Source organism: Oenanthe melanoleuca, chromosome 2 (assembly GCF_029582105.1).
Source record: "Oenanthe melanoleuca isolate GR-GAL-2019-014 chromosome 2, OMel1.0, whole genome shotgun sequence".
In the NCBI taxonomy this organism is placed as follows: domain Eukaryota; kingdom Metazoa; phylum Chordata; class Aves; order Passeriformes; family Muscicapidae; genus Oenanthe; species Oenanthe melanoleuca.
In genome coordinates this window covers 121289040-121303001 of record NC_079335.1, presented here as the reverse complement: position 1 = coordinate 121303001, position 13962 = coordinate 121289040, and the positions used below count along the sequence as shown (strand labels likewise).

The 13962-nt window shown below is 37.6% G+C and overlaps 1 protein-coding gene across 4 annotated transcripts in view; it reads right to left on the bottom strand.

Annotated features, from left to right (window-relative positions):
• Positions 1-2853: 2853 nt before the first annotated feature.
• The window catches only part of ETV1 (ETS variant transcription factor 1), a 65907-nt gene continuing 54798 nt past the window's right edge, over positions 2854-13962 (bottom strand). For all 4 annotated transcript variants that reach the window (XM_056485090.1, XM_056485088.1, XM_056485089.1 and 1 more), the window contains 3 exons: positions 11592-11761; positions 7946-8047; positions 2854-5406 (listed from right to left, as the gene is read on the bottom strand). In XM_056485090.1, coding sequence (XP_056341065.1) covers positions 5185-5406; positions 7946-8047; positions 11592-11761 — 494 coding nt within the window. In that variant the 3' untranslated portion in view covers positions 2854-5184. The remainder of the gene's footprint in view (positions 5407-7945; positions 8048-11591; positions 11762-13962) is intronic.

Here is a 13962-nt window from a genome sequence, read left to right as displayed (position 1 = left end):
CAGCCAGTGGCTGTAGTTACCTCTCTACCACACAACTAAAAAGCATTTCTATGGGCATATGTGCCCACAGAGCTCTGTAAGATTAAAGATAAAGACACAGAGTTATTGCTTACCAGATCCAAATGCTTGATTGTAACCTTGCCTCAGGTGTACCTTCCTGTAACTCATTTAAAAGATCATTTAAAATGAATATAATTTCAAGGTACACCAAGTATTTTTGAGGTCAGTCCAATGAAACTGTGTAATAAGGACAATAAAGCAGTATTAAAGACATGATTCATTGCTAGAGTAAAAACTACTATAGCTTTGGAGAACCTGATGTATGGATAACTTCCTGGAGTTTATTTACCCTTTCTTTTGGTGATGTGTGTTGTGGCATTTTCACACAAAAAAAGTTCTTTGGGAAAATGTCAACAAGACACTTCATAGACATTTTCAGACTATTACATAAGAAGATGGCACAGCTATTTCCTTCCCACAGAAATTAAATCAGTGTTCAGGGAGGAAACCAATATTTCAGCCTCCTGAAGATTGAAGTTAACTTTACCTACCTACACAATCATGAAAGCTGGGAGGTAAGGGACAGCACTTGGCTGATGCATTTTGGAGTCTCAGACAGACAGATCTGGGTAATCCTGCAGTTTTAAAGTGCTACTGCCCCCAGCTTTCCATCCTGCTTCTCTGCCAGAGATTACTGCTGTTGTAGCAGAAGAAACAAAAGACTGCAGTTCCCTCTTCTGTAAGAGCCCAGGGAGGGCAGGGCTCAGTGCTGTATTGCAGATGCTCCAGTTCTCAGCCTGGTATCTTAGCAAAATGCAGTGGACTTTGAACTGGGGTTTCTGAGGCAGAGGCACCTGCTTTCAGCTCCTTTCCAAGGAGAGTAGCCTATGAAATAAAACCAAAACAACAAAACCAGAAAGCCACTCCCCAAAACAAACAAACATCAAAACCCCAACAAAAACCAAAACAAAAATAAAAACAAACAAACAAGCACAAACAAAACCTCAAACCAAACAAAAAACTCAAACACACAACAGAAAAATCCTGAGATAAGCACAGAACTAAGAAATTAATTTCCTAGGCTCTTATTGCTAGATCCTAGGCTCTTATGTTAGTGGAATTTTCCAAAGTGATGATTCTTAGAGTATGATACCATATTAATTAAGACTCCCAAAAAATCTTTGAAGGAGACTATTTAGAAAAGTACTATTAATGTGAGCACTGAATAGGGCTGTTTATGGGTGCTATTACCTGTAATACATGAACTGAAGCTAATGTTCTTCAGAGGAGAAAGTGGAGCCATTAACAAGTCAAAGATTTCCTCATAATACCTTTTGTACACATTGATCTGCTTCCTGCTATTAAAAACCAACCAAACAAAAACCACAAAGAAGGCAAAAATATTTAATAGATTATATTGTCCTGTGAAGATGGACTTGAAGCTCAACCCAGTCAGATGTCAAGGGCAATAAAACTCGAAGCATTAATCCCTGGGGAACAGGCCCAGATAGCACAGAATTCCAAAGATTAAAAGATTCTGAGCAAAGGGCTCTTTGCAGAGAGTTTCTGGAGAGAAGAAATTCCAGTTTCCCCTAGTAACCTCACCAGACCACTGTCAGTACAGCAAGCAGATTTGGTCTGAGAAGCAGATGAAATTTGCTCTTGCAGTGAAGATAAGGTGTGTCCTGCTGCTGGTGTGTAAGAGACTGGTGTAACCTTGGAGAGAAAGAGGCAGGCTCTTTGACATGGAAGTTGTACCCCTAAAGAAAAATCTGTCCAATAGTCCTGAACTTGTAATGTTAACTCTCTCAAATGGATTCTGAGGGAATCTGCCAAGTCCTTCACTAACTTCACCTGTGTTCCTCTACTGGTGCAAGTGATCTGTGATGACACATGAAACCTGAGCCCCTCCAGCTCTTCCTCAGTGCTGGATCTTCCAGGGATGCCTCCCGACTGTTTCACAGCAGCTTTACCTTGTCTGCCCCACTGCTCTGCCCAGCACAGAGACAGAAGAGCAAACAGAGACAAGCTCATTCTATTACAGCTCCTACTAAAAACAAGTGAAAGCTGCATATTCCCTCTACTTGTGGTACAGCTTGAAAACAAAACTAAAATACCCCCAAACCAACCAAATGAAAACCCAGCCCCCTTACCCCAGCCCAAACATCCCACATTCAAATCCAGGGTATTTAAGTGTCCTCTGAAAATGTGTAAGTGTTCTCAGTAGGAATCAATCCCAAAATATACACACACCATCCTCCTCCCTTCTGTCAGTCAAATGCTATGACTGTACTTGTACTGTACAATGTACTGTTTTGGTAATCTGACTGCTGGCTATAACTCATATATACACACATTTGAACTGTACATACTCCTCACCATTTTTTTTTTCCCATTCTTTTTTTTCTTTTTTTTTTTTTTTTTTCTTTTCTCTTTTGTTACTCTTTGAAGCAAGCCATTCTAGGCCTTGGGGAGCACCCTCTCCTCTCCCAAAAGAACAACCTTTCTGCAGGGGCCTCTCCAATTCAAATGGTTAGGAATCCAATACACAACAATCGTGCAGAAATCAGCTGCCAGATTTATTATTCTACCTGAAAACCCCCAAACAAACCAAAACAAAAAAAACCAAAAAAACCCAACCCCAAATGAACAAAAAAGTGGAATAAAAATAGATTTTAAATAAACCTCTTAGGTACATTTTAAAAAGGGTTAATCAGTTCAGTGAAAGACATTTTTGTCTTCTGCTGAGAGATCATGTAATGTTGGTCTGACTGCTTGTTTTGCTCAGTGAGTCACTACCATATACAGATATAAATATAATTTTTCTTCTTAAATATTACACATTCAATGCAATTTTTAAATCTTTTTTTTTTTTTTTTTCCATTTTTGTCCAACCCCTTTCCCAAATACCCACATCCTGCCACAGGCAAGAGGCGCTCTGTGCTGACATTAAAGAACCAAAACCAATCCAAGGATTTTTCATCAAAGCATGTTTCATTTGAACCTTATTTCAATGGAAACCACATTTTTTTAAACAATATTAGTCAACATTTTCCCTTTCCTTTTTGCTAGTTCTTCAATTTTAGACTTCTTTTCTCAGTTGATCACCAAGTATTTAAGTGCCATTGAGACCTATGGATGACAGAATTAGGTGGCATATTAAGGCATATATCATAAAATATGTTGTCACATGGATCTAGGTAAATTAAATACCTGCCCAAATGCTTTTTATGCACCTGTGGTTTCTAGTGACCACTACTTCTTTACTTTTGATTAAATGTGTATTAAAATATTCATAACTTAAGTAGTGTCTTAACTGACAAAGGATGGAAGATTAACCCACCACCTAGGACTGTCTTTGAAATCCATCCATTACGATGAAAATAATTCTTGTTTTTTTATGGTTATGTACTTGTTTTTCTACGACCTCTTGACAATCTAGGAAAATGAAGTACTTCATATAGAAACTATTTCAATTTCACTGGGCAAAATTAAATCCAATTCTTACCTCCCTCTCCACCCCTTCGAACTATGAATTATTGTATTTCAAAAAAGGTGCTCATAAATATTTCAAACTTCTAGGGTTTTGCCACTTTCTGTTTTTGTTTTACATACAGAATAGCACGTGTAATTTGTGTTCAAGGTAACCCCTCTCAAAAAACAAAACGATTTGAAAAAATAACAAAACAACCAAAAAAACCCCCCAAAATTTAAATTTTGAGCATATCTGATCACATTTACATTTAGTGTCCAAAACAAGTTGATTGGTAACACCAGTGCCAGCACTACAACGTCATACAGCAACTTCATGGTATTCTTTGACAGTTCATCTCTGTTCCACCGAAAATTACAAAAGGTTCTGCAGAGCTTTCCTTAGCAAGCTGAAGCTTACTAGTCATTTGTGGATGCGCATAAAAGCTGCTTATAGCACAGCTATGGCGTAAGCTATTCTCTAAGCAATAAATGGTTCAAGTCATCTATTTTGTCCTGAAATGCTACCTGTAGTTACAGCATTGCTTATAAATGGTCATAGTAAATTCAGCATCAAAGAGAATATTACAGAAAAAGACAGCAGCAGAAGCATTAGCATTATCTAGTATTTATATATGTTATCAACATAACACAGCAGTAAAAGGTTTAAATGCATATTAATGGGTACCGTGTCTAAAAATTACTAAAGTACCTATTTAGTGTATTGGATATTTTTCTCAAGGAGTGCTTGCTGTGTCTAAACAGCATAATTAGATATGTGACTTAGTACAGTTAATTCCTATTGATTAAATAACTTATTTATGTACCAAAGGAAATGGAAGGATACAAAATGTTTTCTCCCTCCTGATCATGATCCTGTATTTAATGCTGACATGATCATCAGAAAGCCTATTCCATGTAAATACTACCCTCAAATGGATCTTGAAAAATCAACACCATAGTACATTGGCCATATATGTATAGCAATGTGGCACCAGATACAGCATGCAGCTTGCAGCCTGAAGTCAGGGATTTCACTGCTTGGTCACTATACTTATGGCCAGTCTGTCATTAAATAAGATTTTTTTATTTTCTTTTTTTTTAGGTCATAAACAAAAAAAACAAAAACAAACAAACAAGAAACAAAAAAACCACCTTAGGAAAATTATCTGATTGTTCTCAGAGGCAAGGTACAAGTTCTGCCACTGGAAACTTCTAAATTAAATGCTGTGGTGTATGCTTTGCTTCTCTTTTATAACTGCAGAAAGACAATTAAGAATGGCAAGAAACAAATGCCCTAGGCATGCTGTGCTGATATCATCATCAAAAGTGGTTATTTTGCACAATGAGAATTAACTGTACTACGGATACCCAGAGAAAATGTACAATATCTTATGCTGATATGAAACAAAACAGACATGATATAGCTTTTTTTTTTTTTTGTACTTAAAACCTGCATGTTCCCTTCCCAAACTTAAGTAAAAAGCAAACCCACCCTTTTCCTCCTTTTACACAGAATAACATTTAGGTTCCAACCCTCCCCTTTCAAATAAAGTGCGCTGTCCATGGCAGACCATAGGAGTAATGCAACAGGAAAAGCCCCTTTTAGTGTACTATTTAAAAAACAAACTGAAGTCGATTCAGCTTTCCTCTGGGTCTTGGGAAAGAGGAGAAGCTTAAGGGAGGGAGAACACCCCTTCAGTGTCACTGCTGTTAATAGACATAGCCTTCGTTGTAGGGGTGGGTGTTGCAGCAGCCTCCGTCCTGCATGTAGACCATGCTCTCATCAAAGTGGGACAGAGGCACAGTGTCCTCCTCATTGATGTGGCGCTCCATGTCAGTCTTCAGCAAGGGGCGCTGGTTGTCGGGAAAAGCCATGGAGAAAAGCGCTTCGGGGTCACAAACAAACTTGTAGACGTATCTTTCTCCAGCCACCTTAGGACAACAGAAGGGGAAGCAAAAGGTGCAGCATTAAGGCCTCGTGTTTTGCAACTCCAAGTTCAACAGTCCCGTAAAGAACTCACCTTTGTTACACAATTAATAACATGACAGTAGAACTGGTAATGCAGTGACCTAGCAAAGACAAGTGGGACCTGCCAAAGCAGACTGTGCAGAATGCTCTTGATTTTGCCACACGTGACATCCTGTTGGAAGACGAACTAAGAATTCTAATTCTAAACATTTGTTTGCAATCGTTTCCTATACTTAACCACAAATGGAACTGTTCTTATTGGAAAATGTAAACAAATTGTCACTACAGTGGCAAAATAAAAAAACACTCTGTGTGCAAAGTGGAAAAAGGAATCACATTGCACGACAGAGATCTGGATTTCACTTTACACAGATTGATTCATACTTACGTATAAAAGCACTTTAGTTATAGTGCATGCTGATTGCAGCAGTAAGCAAATACATAGGCTAATATGTACTTAGCAATTGCTCATGCAAAGCTGGGATTTGCTTATGGAGGGGCAAAGATCCTAAAGTTTTCCCTTAATCAGAAACAGCCTTAAATGTCTATGCTTCAATTTCCTAAAAGTTAGAGAATGATAAAAACAACACAGAATTGCTGTCTTATTACAAACAACAAATGGAAGTCAATATAGTGTCTTCTCAAGTACTTTATTTTAAAAATTCTGCTTAAAAAAATGCATTAGATTGCATGTTCACAATTTATTAAAATGATTTTAAAATAAAAACCATATTGTCTGCTTCTTGCAACTCTAGCTACCATAGCAATGAAGTGAGTTAGTGAAGAGGGATAAAGTGTTGCAAACTTATCAGCTCTCTTCTCATAGGTGTAAAATAGCTTGAAGCACCTCTTTAATCCATCAGCTTATTTATTCTACAAATAGAATTTGGTAGGAACTGTATCTGCAGCAGAATTTTTAAAATCAAATAATGTCAGCAAGTTTGATAGACTAGAGGTTGCATTCAGAAATCAGGCTTTTGCATAACCTGCTAACACTGTTGAAAAATATGGGAAAATATGCATACAAACTTTGCCATAAAAAAACCTGCTTTGCATCTAGAACCCTCATTAGTTTTTAACATACACTAACTGGCCAGATAGAGTGATCCCAGACAAACCTGAAACATTGCTATGTCAGAAAAATAAGCATACAAGCTAGCTTTCAAAACATGTGTTAAACATTTTGTTGTAGATAATAGAGTAGTAGTTTAGAATGTAGCAAGCTAGCTGTCAAAAGTACTTGTAAACTTTCCATGTTAAATGGATGTGTGGGTTGGGGCAGCTTTATCAGCCTTCTGGTATTTCTATCCCCACCTTTTCAACTTGCCTCACGCTGCTACATTTTTTTTTTTTTTTTTTTTTTTTTATCCCCGTGCTGCCTTTGAAGTGTGCTGGCAGCACAGCTGCCTGTGCTGCTGAGCTGCAACCTGCAACAAGGAACTCCTCTGGCTGAAGCACCAGTCAGCAAAACCAAGCTGCTGGTGGTTCTGCTTCTCCCTGATCGGACCCAGATTCCAATCCACTTTGCAAAGACTCTGCTCACAGTTAGGTCACACACAAAAATGAGTGAGGTGCTGAGCTACTGAAGGACTGCAAGCCACTACTAGCCCAGATTGTTGTCCAAGTTGACTAGTGGTAGTGAAAAAGGAGTGCACTATAACAATCCCATAATCTAAGAAAGAGAGCTTGTAAGATTTCACAAAAACTACTGGAAAAGTTGCCCAGTAACTTGAGCTGAGAGCACTGTTTCCATTCATGGAATTGGCCTATGATAAGTTTAAACACATTATCACTGGTCACAAGAGCAACGTGAAAAGACATGGAATAGGTTTTGCAGTCCAAGATATTTATTATGATTTTGAATACCCCTAGCAATTTTGTAGATACAGCAGACTGGTCTCTCCTATTGATTTCTCAGTCAATCTACATGGTACTACACAGCAAGATTTAAAAAACAGCAAGCCACAGTAGGAGGATAAATTGAATACTGTCAGCAAGACTAGTCTGTAATATATAAATTATTGCTAAATATTTCTCCTAAATCAGTCTATTATAAATATTAAATTCCACTCAAAATCAGTATTACTACAACACCAGCAGTAAAAATATTAAAGTACTTGATATGTTAATAGGCATAATTATTCTACCCTGTCTTGCACTTAAAGTACCCAAGCACTGGGCAGCTAATTTAGATCTGCAAATCATACTGTACTCTACCGATTGCCTTTCCCAGCTGCCAGGAAGCTCTTTTGGATATTTTTGAATATTACTTCTTTCCTTATAATCATGAAATGCATTATGTGAACTAAAACCACAGACATTTTTTACATAGAAAAAAAAATATCAATGCATATGCTGAACCTAGTAGGTCCAAAAGCTTAGAGTTTGCCTAAGCAGATGAAAAACTACCTGAGCCATGCAATTACAAGCACTCCTTGTAAACTGACCTATGGATTAACATGCAAGACTCTGGTGAAATGTAATACAAAATTAGCTACTCACCTTTTGCATGATTCCCTTTTCATAATAATAGCGAAGAGATCGGCTAAGTTTATCATAGTTCATAGCTGGCCTGTTTTTCTGAATCCCCCAGCGACGTGCCACCTGCCACAAAAATGGATTAGCAATGATTTGTTACATGCATTTAACAAGCAGATCTTATCACCAGATAATTTATTTGGGGATGGAGGAGGGAAAAGCCTGCAGATGTAACAAATAGGAAAAAAGTTGCCATGACTTGAACTTCCCATGTACTATGAATTTTAATTGGATGTATATCATCATTAAACTTTAAACAGATTTATTGGACAATGTGGTGGAGGGTTAGGGTTTCTCTTTGCTTTTTAATAAAGAAAACCAATGAAAAAATAAAGCCATACAAAGAGATGACGGACAAAAAGTATTTAGCAAGTTCCAGAAAACTTTCACAAACCCTTTCTTCAGTTTGATACTATGGATAATAGTACTGTGCCTGTCTTTTCCTTGCAGTCTGAAAAAAAAATTATTTTAAACACAAATACATACACATTTAGTTCATTAACTAATCCAGACTGTACTTGGAATGACAGCAATGTTGCAATTATTAGGAGATACAAGTCAAAAGACAACTCCCAGTCTTAAACATTAACTCAGCAAAAAATAAAAAAAAATAAAAAAAAATATCTGAGGGGCAGCATAATTGTTTAGAAGAACTATATGGCAGTATGAAGAATGGAACAGAAATTTCATAGTTTCAGTCGCATAATTTGCCTTAAAAACAACAATAAAAAGTGAATTGCAAGTAACTCATGAAGCTATTCCATAGAGAACAATATGCCTTCTTCTCTGACTTATGCTTTCTACTTGACTTTATGCTTCCTGTTTTATTGCTAAAGATAGTTTTGGACAAAGCGACCCTTTGTTTAAAGAGCTTAACTTCTTATTCCTTGCCTGAAATTTAATCGGCTATTGGTGACATTTCAATTACTGTCTGTAAAAATAACTATAATATCACCAGAGGGAAAAAAAGGCAGAGCTGATGAACTCTTTAAGCACACTTTATAAAAATGATTGAGAGGTGTATATGCATTACAGCTCTGGAAAAATGACAGAGTAGCCAAACAGCTATCTCTGCAGACTGCTCTGCAAAACTTCCCGTAGGTGTCTGGAACTTTTTGATGCAAGCCATGACAACATGCAGCACTGAGCAAAATCCATGATTTCAGTATCCACCTGGACAATAATTTCTAAAATTTCTTTTGAACACATTATTTCCTTTCAGTGGCACAGCTTTTCAGGCTTATGTAAATTATCACGGTTTTCCTAACTTCAGCCACATTTTAGCTGTACTGAAACACACCTCCAATCATGTAAATTTATTCCAGCTGCAGATTTGGCCTAGATGTCCAACTTTGATTCACTTACTCATTTTTGTAACACATGACCACATCACTCCTTTTTTATTCCTTCCAAAGTTTTTTGTTTGTTTTTTTTCTTTCTGAGTCCTAAAAGTCCCCAACATAACAGGCGTGCAAAATAAATAAATACACAGCAAAGACAAACAAGTAACAGTGAAGAATATGTTACATTGTGTGGTATTCTGACACTCCTAGACAAGCAATCTGGTCCAGTTCCCACCCCTGAACTGCATAGCATATACCTAGCCCTGCTCTGTGAAAGGGATGCAGGCTTCTACCCTTCTACCCTACCTTCCTGCTGAAGGTTGCTGTCCCTGTGATAAGCCTGCATAAATAGACCTATGCCAAATTCTCAGGCTCCATAGTTCACAGTTACTTACTTTCTGAATGAACTGTGGCACTCCAGGAGCTGATACATATTCATTTTTGTTGTCACTCTTCCTACGAGGGCATAAACCTCCAGTAAGGAGTGGATGGAAAGGTCATGTCACTGACATCCTAACCTGCCACAGCAAAACCAACAGGCTCTTTGCTTTCCCTTCAATTTACACTTGGCAACCAACAGAACTGTGCAACTTCCCATAGGCTATTCTTATTTTAATTGAGTGTTTCTGTCAGATTCATGACATTCATATGAAAACAAGTTAGACTCCTTTGTACTCCTAGGAACACACAGAGTGAGGCAAGCTTCAAGCCTCCTCCAGATCTTGGATGCAATGCTGCTCAAAAACACAAAGCAACTTCTACACAGTTAGACATGCAGATGATCTGTTTAAGTTAAATTAGAATATTTAGTTCTTCAGGGAATTACATAATAAGGAAACCTTAGGTGGTTGTTACTTTCCTTTCCTTAGCTAATAAAATCTATAAAGTTTTTGCACCATCTGCTGGAAACCATTCCTCAATAAAACTCTACAATCTTGAAAAAAATTTGGCATACCTTAAGGACAAAACAAAGCTAAAAGAGTAAAAAATACAAGACTAGGGTAGGGGGGAAAATCATGTACATCATCCACCAAACCCAAACAAAAGACTTTCCAAAGCTTTCGTTCTGCTCTGGGACAGGTTACACAGCTAAAGAATCCATGTATCCTGCTAAGGTTGCAGACTTGCCAGCAAATTTTCAGTATCATATTGACTAAGACTTTTCTGAGTTTAAATCCTCAGACACACAATGCCAGGACCTGCCATGGTGACTATCACTAGAGCAGGGGATGCTCAGACAAATGAGAACCAGCACTGGGGTCCTTGCAACAACCTGCTCCTCAGGCAGACCACGTCGAAAGGAAAGGGAATCAGTCCTGACACCATCCCCAGCTACTCCAGCATCTCCACAGAGCTGTTAGCAGAACATATAAGTAACATGCAAGAAAGCTTTTAGACTGCTAATGCCAGTAGATGGATGGCAAACAGCAGAAATAGCTGGTGAAATGCAGAAACAGACATACACCCCAAGTCTTCCCACTCAGGTCTAACTAAGAGGGGATTCTGACAGAAAATTTACTGTGGTCTCCTCTATTAGAAGACCCTATTCAAGGGGCAAACATGTAAGCAGAATGATACTGCCTTTTAGTAACCCTGACTAAATCCTCAACATCAATGAATTTTACAACAGACTTCACATACACCTGATCTTCCAACAGTTTCCATGATAGTTTAGAATGCAGGCTAGGTTACATAACATTACCTAGTCCAAAACGGTTTATGTAATAAAACATTCAATTTATTCCTGTTTATCACACAAGTGAGCTAAGCCATGCTTCAGCAAATGTTCATGAATATAAGTAATTTTATCTACCCCATGAGTCCTTCATGGTTCAGAAGAGCCATGCATGTGCATGAGTGTTTGCAAGCCTAGGTACTAAGCCTGTACTAAACAAACCAATTATTAAATCTAATGAATCTAATATTTGGTGCTAAAAGACTAGAAAGAGACAAGTTTTCAAAGGATTTTGGAATACAGTTCCATAAAGTGATTCTGAAAAATGTGGACCCCACAATCAATCAGAACTATTCACTAACTCAAGTACTTGCAACCTTTTTATTATTTTGTGGGACTGGGAGTCAAATCTATGCATAACCATACCTCTGTCCTATAATTGAAGCATTTCCCTTGCCAATCCTTCATATCACCCTTCTAAAGCACTACTGAAAGAAAATACTGAAGGAAACTAAGACCTAATTCCAAAGGAGCACAGTTGAATTTGCAGGATGGGGCAGTGATGTGAGGGTGTGCTGTCTGTCTAACTCACCTCCTCTGGCTCAATCAGCTTGAACTCCATGCCTCGGCCAGTCCATGCTATGAAGTGAGAGTTGGATGGGTCGTCAAGAAGAGCTACCAAGAACTGCCAGAGCTGAAGCGAGCCTCGCCGCTGATACGTGGGTCCTTCGCGGTACATGCCTGGCTCCTGCTTGACATCACCTGCACACAACAGCAACAGAGTCACCCTGGAACACCATCACTCCCTTTGTCACATAAAGCAATCATTCATTAGGGGTAACAAAACAGAGGGAAAAATCAGCCACCCACAAATGCAATGTTCCCCTGTTTGCTGGGGACTTACAATAACATATTAATATACTAAAAAGCACTTAAATTCATTCATGATTTATGGGAGGCTCACTAAACCTCTCCCCATGTAGTTTTGATAAATGAAAATCTCTTGCAAACCATTTTGCAATATCTTCTCTGAAAGAACATAAACTACTTTTGAATGAACCCTGATAGAACTGTGTTTGTGTACTATACTTTGCACAGGCCCCAGTGTTGGTAAAGTAATTTAAGCTTCATAAAGCTGCAAAACCCTATTGAGTGAAACTTCTCTTGCATGCAAATGCTTCTAAGGAAAATTTGGCAAAGTATTTGACTTGGACTTAAACGGCATGTGCTTTATGTATAGGCATGTAAATCCTGCAGATATGGGAGTTCCTCTGTGGCATATTGGACTTGCATATGAGTAAAAATGACTTTTACTCATATCTACATATTAAACTAGTATTCCCTCTGAAAAGCAATAAGTTAATTTTTCTAAAATTTTAAGTCTAGAAAAACCTTTTAAAAAAGGTTTTAAAAAAGGTTTAAAAAATATTAATAACATTCTACTAGCTGTTCCACAAATTGCCAATGAGAAAACTATCCTGCTACATCCATACTGTCTTTGTTGTTTTTAAATCAAATTTATACCGAACAACTCATGCAAACAACAACAGCTGAAAGGTCTGATGCTGAAGCAGACAGTATTTTCTTTTCCACACAAGGACTCAATCCTAAATATACTGGTAAAATTCCTCATTTAAATTATCAGAACAGCAAAAGCCTCCAATAAATAGTGTGACCTGTTTAATAAGGAAAGTCAGGAATTTACATTCAACCACAACATTAGGATGCTCTGACAGCCATTACAGAATGGCTTTGTGTAGTGAAAGGCAGAATAATAATATTAAAAATGGAGCACTTCCTTTTGTAATCAGGAAAGAAAATTGACTCAATAGCTGCTGAAAACAAATAAATCAACACAAGGCTTTTTGGTTTATGTGAGGTTCAAGTTGCAGTCCTGAAAGTCCTTCTTTTTCAAGGACAGTTCTTTTTCTTGTAATGATAGCTGAGCAATGTGCAAATAGCAAGTGCAGTATTACACAGGATCAAATTCTTTCCTTGTGCTGATCTTTGATTTCAAATGAAGCAGCTGAGAATCTACTTCTGAAACATCACGACTAGCCCTGGGCTTATCCAACTCTTGCTTTACTGGCCATAATATGATGACACATCTACTATTCTTGCCTCATAACATGCTGCAAGCATAAACACAACTATTTGCATGATGAGATCAATCTTCTAGAGTACAAGGTGTTCTCTCAATGGGCAGTCATAGAAACTAGCAGCAGACTGCTTGCTTTTCAGGCAGAAAAATCCTTCACAACATTTATTTCTTTTACTGTATTTGTATTTCTTTTTCATTTTCATTGCCTTCCTGTATAAAACACAAATTAACCAAAAGGTTCTCAAAGGAAGACATAGACAAATGCTACTGTTAACGAGTTTTAACTTCTTGTAGTGCAGGGTCTGATCCCATTCCCATAAATGTACATATAAACCTGACACTGGTGCTCAAATCAGCTCCACAATCATTTGTGATCTGGGGAATAAAAAAAAAAAAAAATACCCGACATGGTGTGCTTCAAAAAAAAATTTTAAAAGCCCAAATGAGCTCACATTGCAAAGCCAAGATATAAAGTAGACTTTTGATACCTCAAAATCACTCTGTAACTGTGTCAATACAGTGACAACGCAACACTGGATTGAGCAGTCTTCAGTTAGATCTAATATTGTCTAAAATTCTTTATCTATTTCTTACCAGCATAAAAATATATGTGATACTCTGAAGAATGTGCAATTCTCTGGGTTACTTTCATTTCAGAGTCTCCAACTTTTCAGCAAATACAACAAATGCTGCTAAACACGCAATAGTTTTGTAGTCAATTAGTCTCAGGACAAAACAAACAAAATAAAGTAGGAGTAAAACACCAATTCTCCAGCCCTACTTTTAGCTGTGGTCAGACATTTGTTTACAAGTTTATCAGAAAATATCTAATCTTTCCTGCTGAAATACATAAAGCTGGACA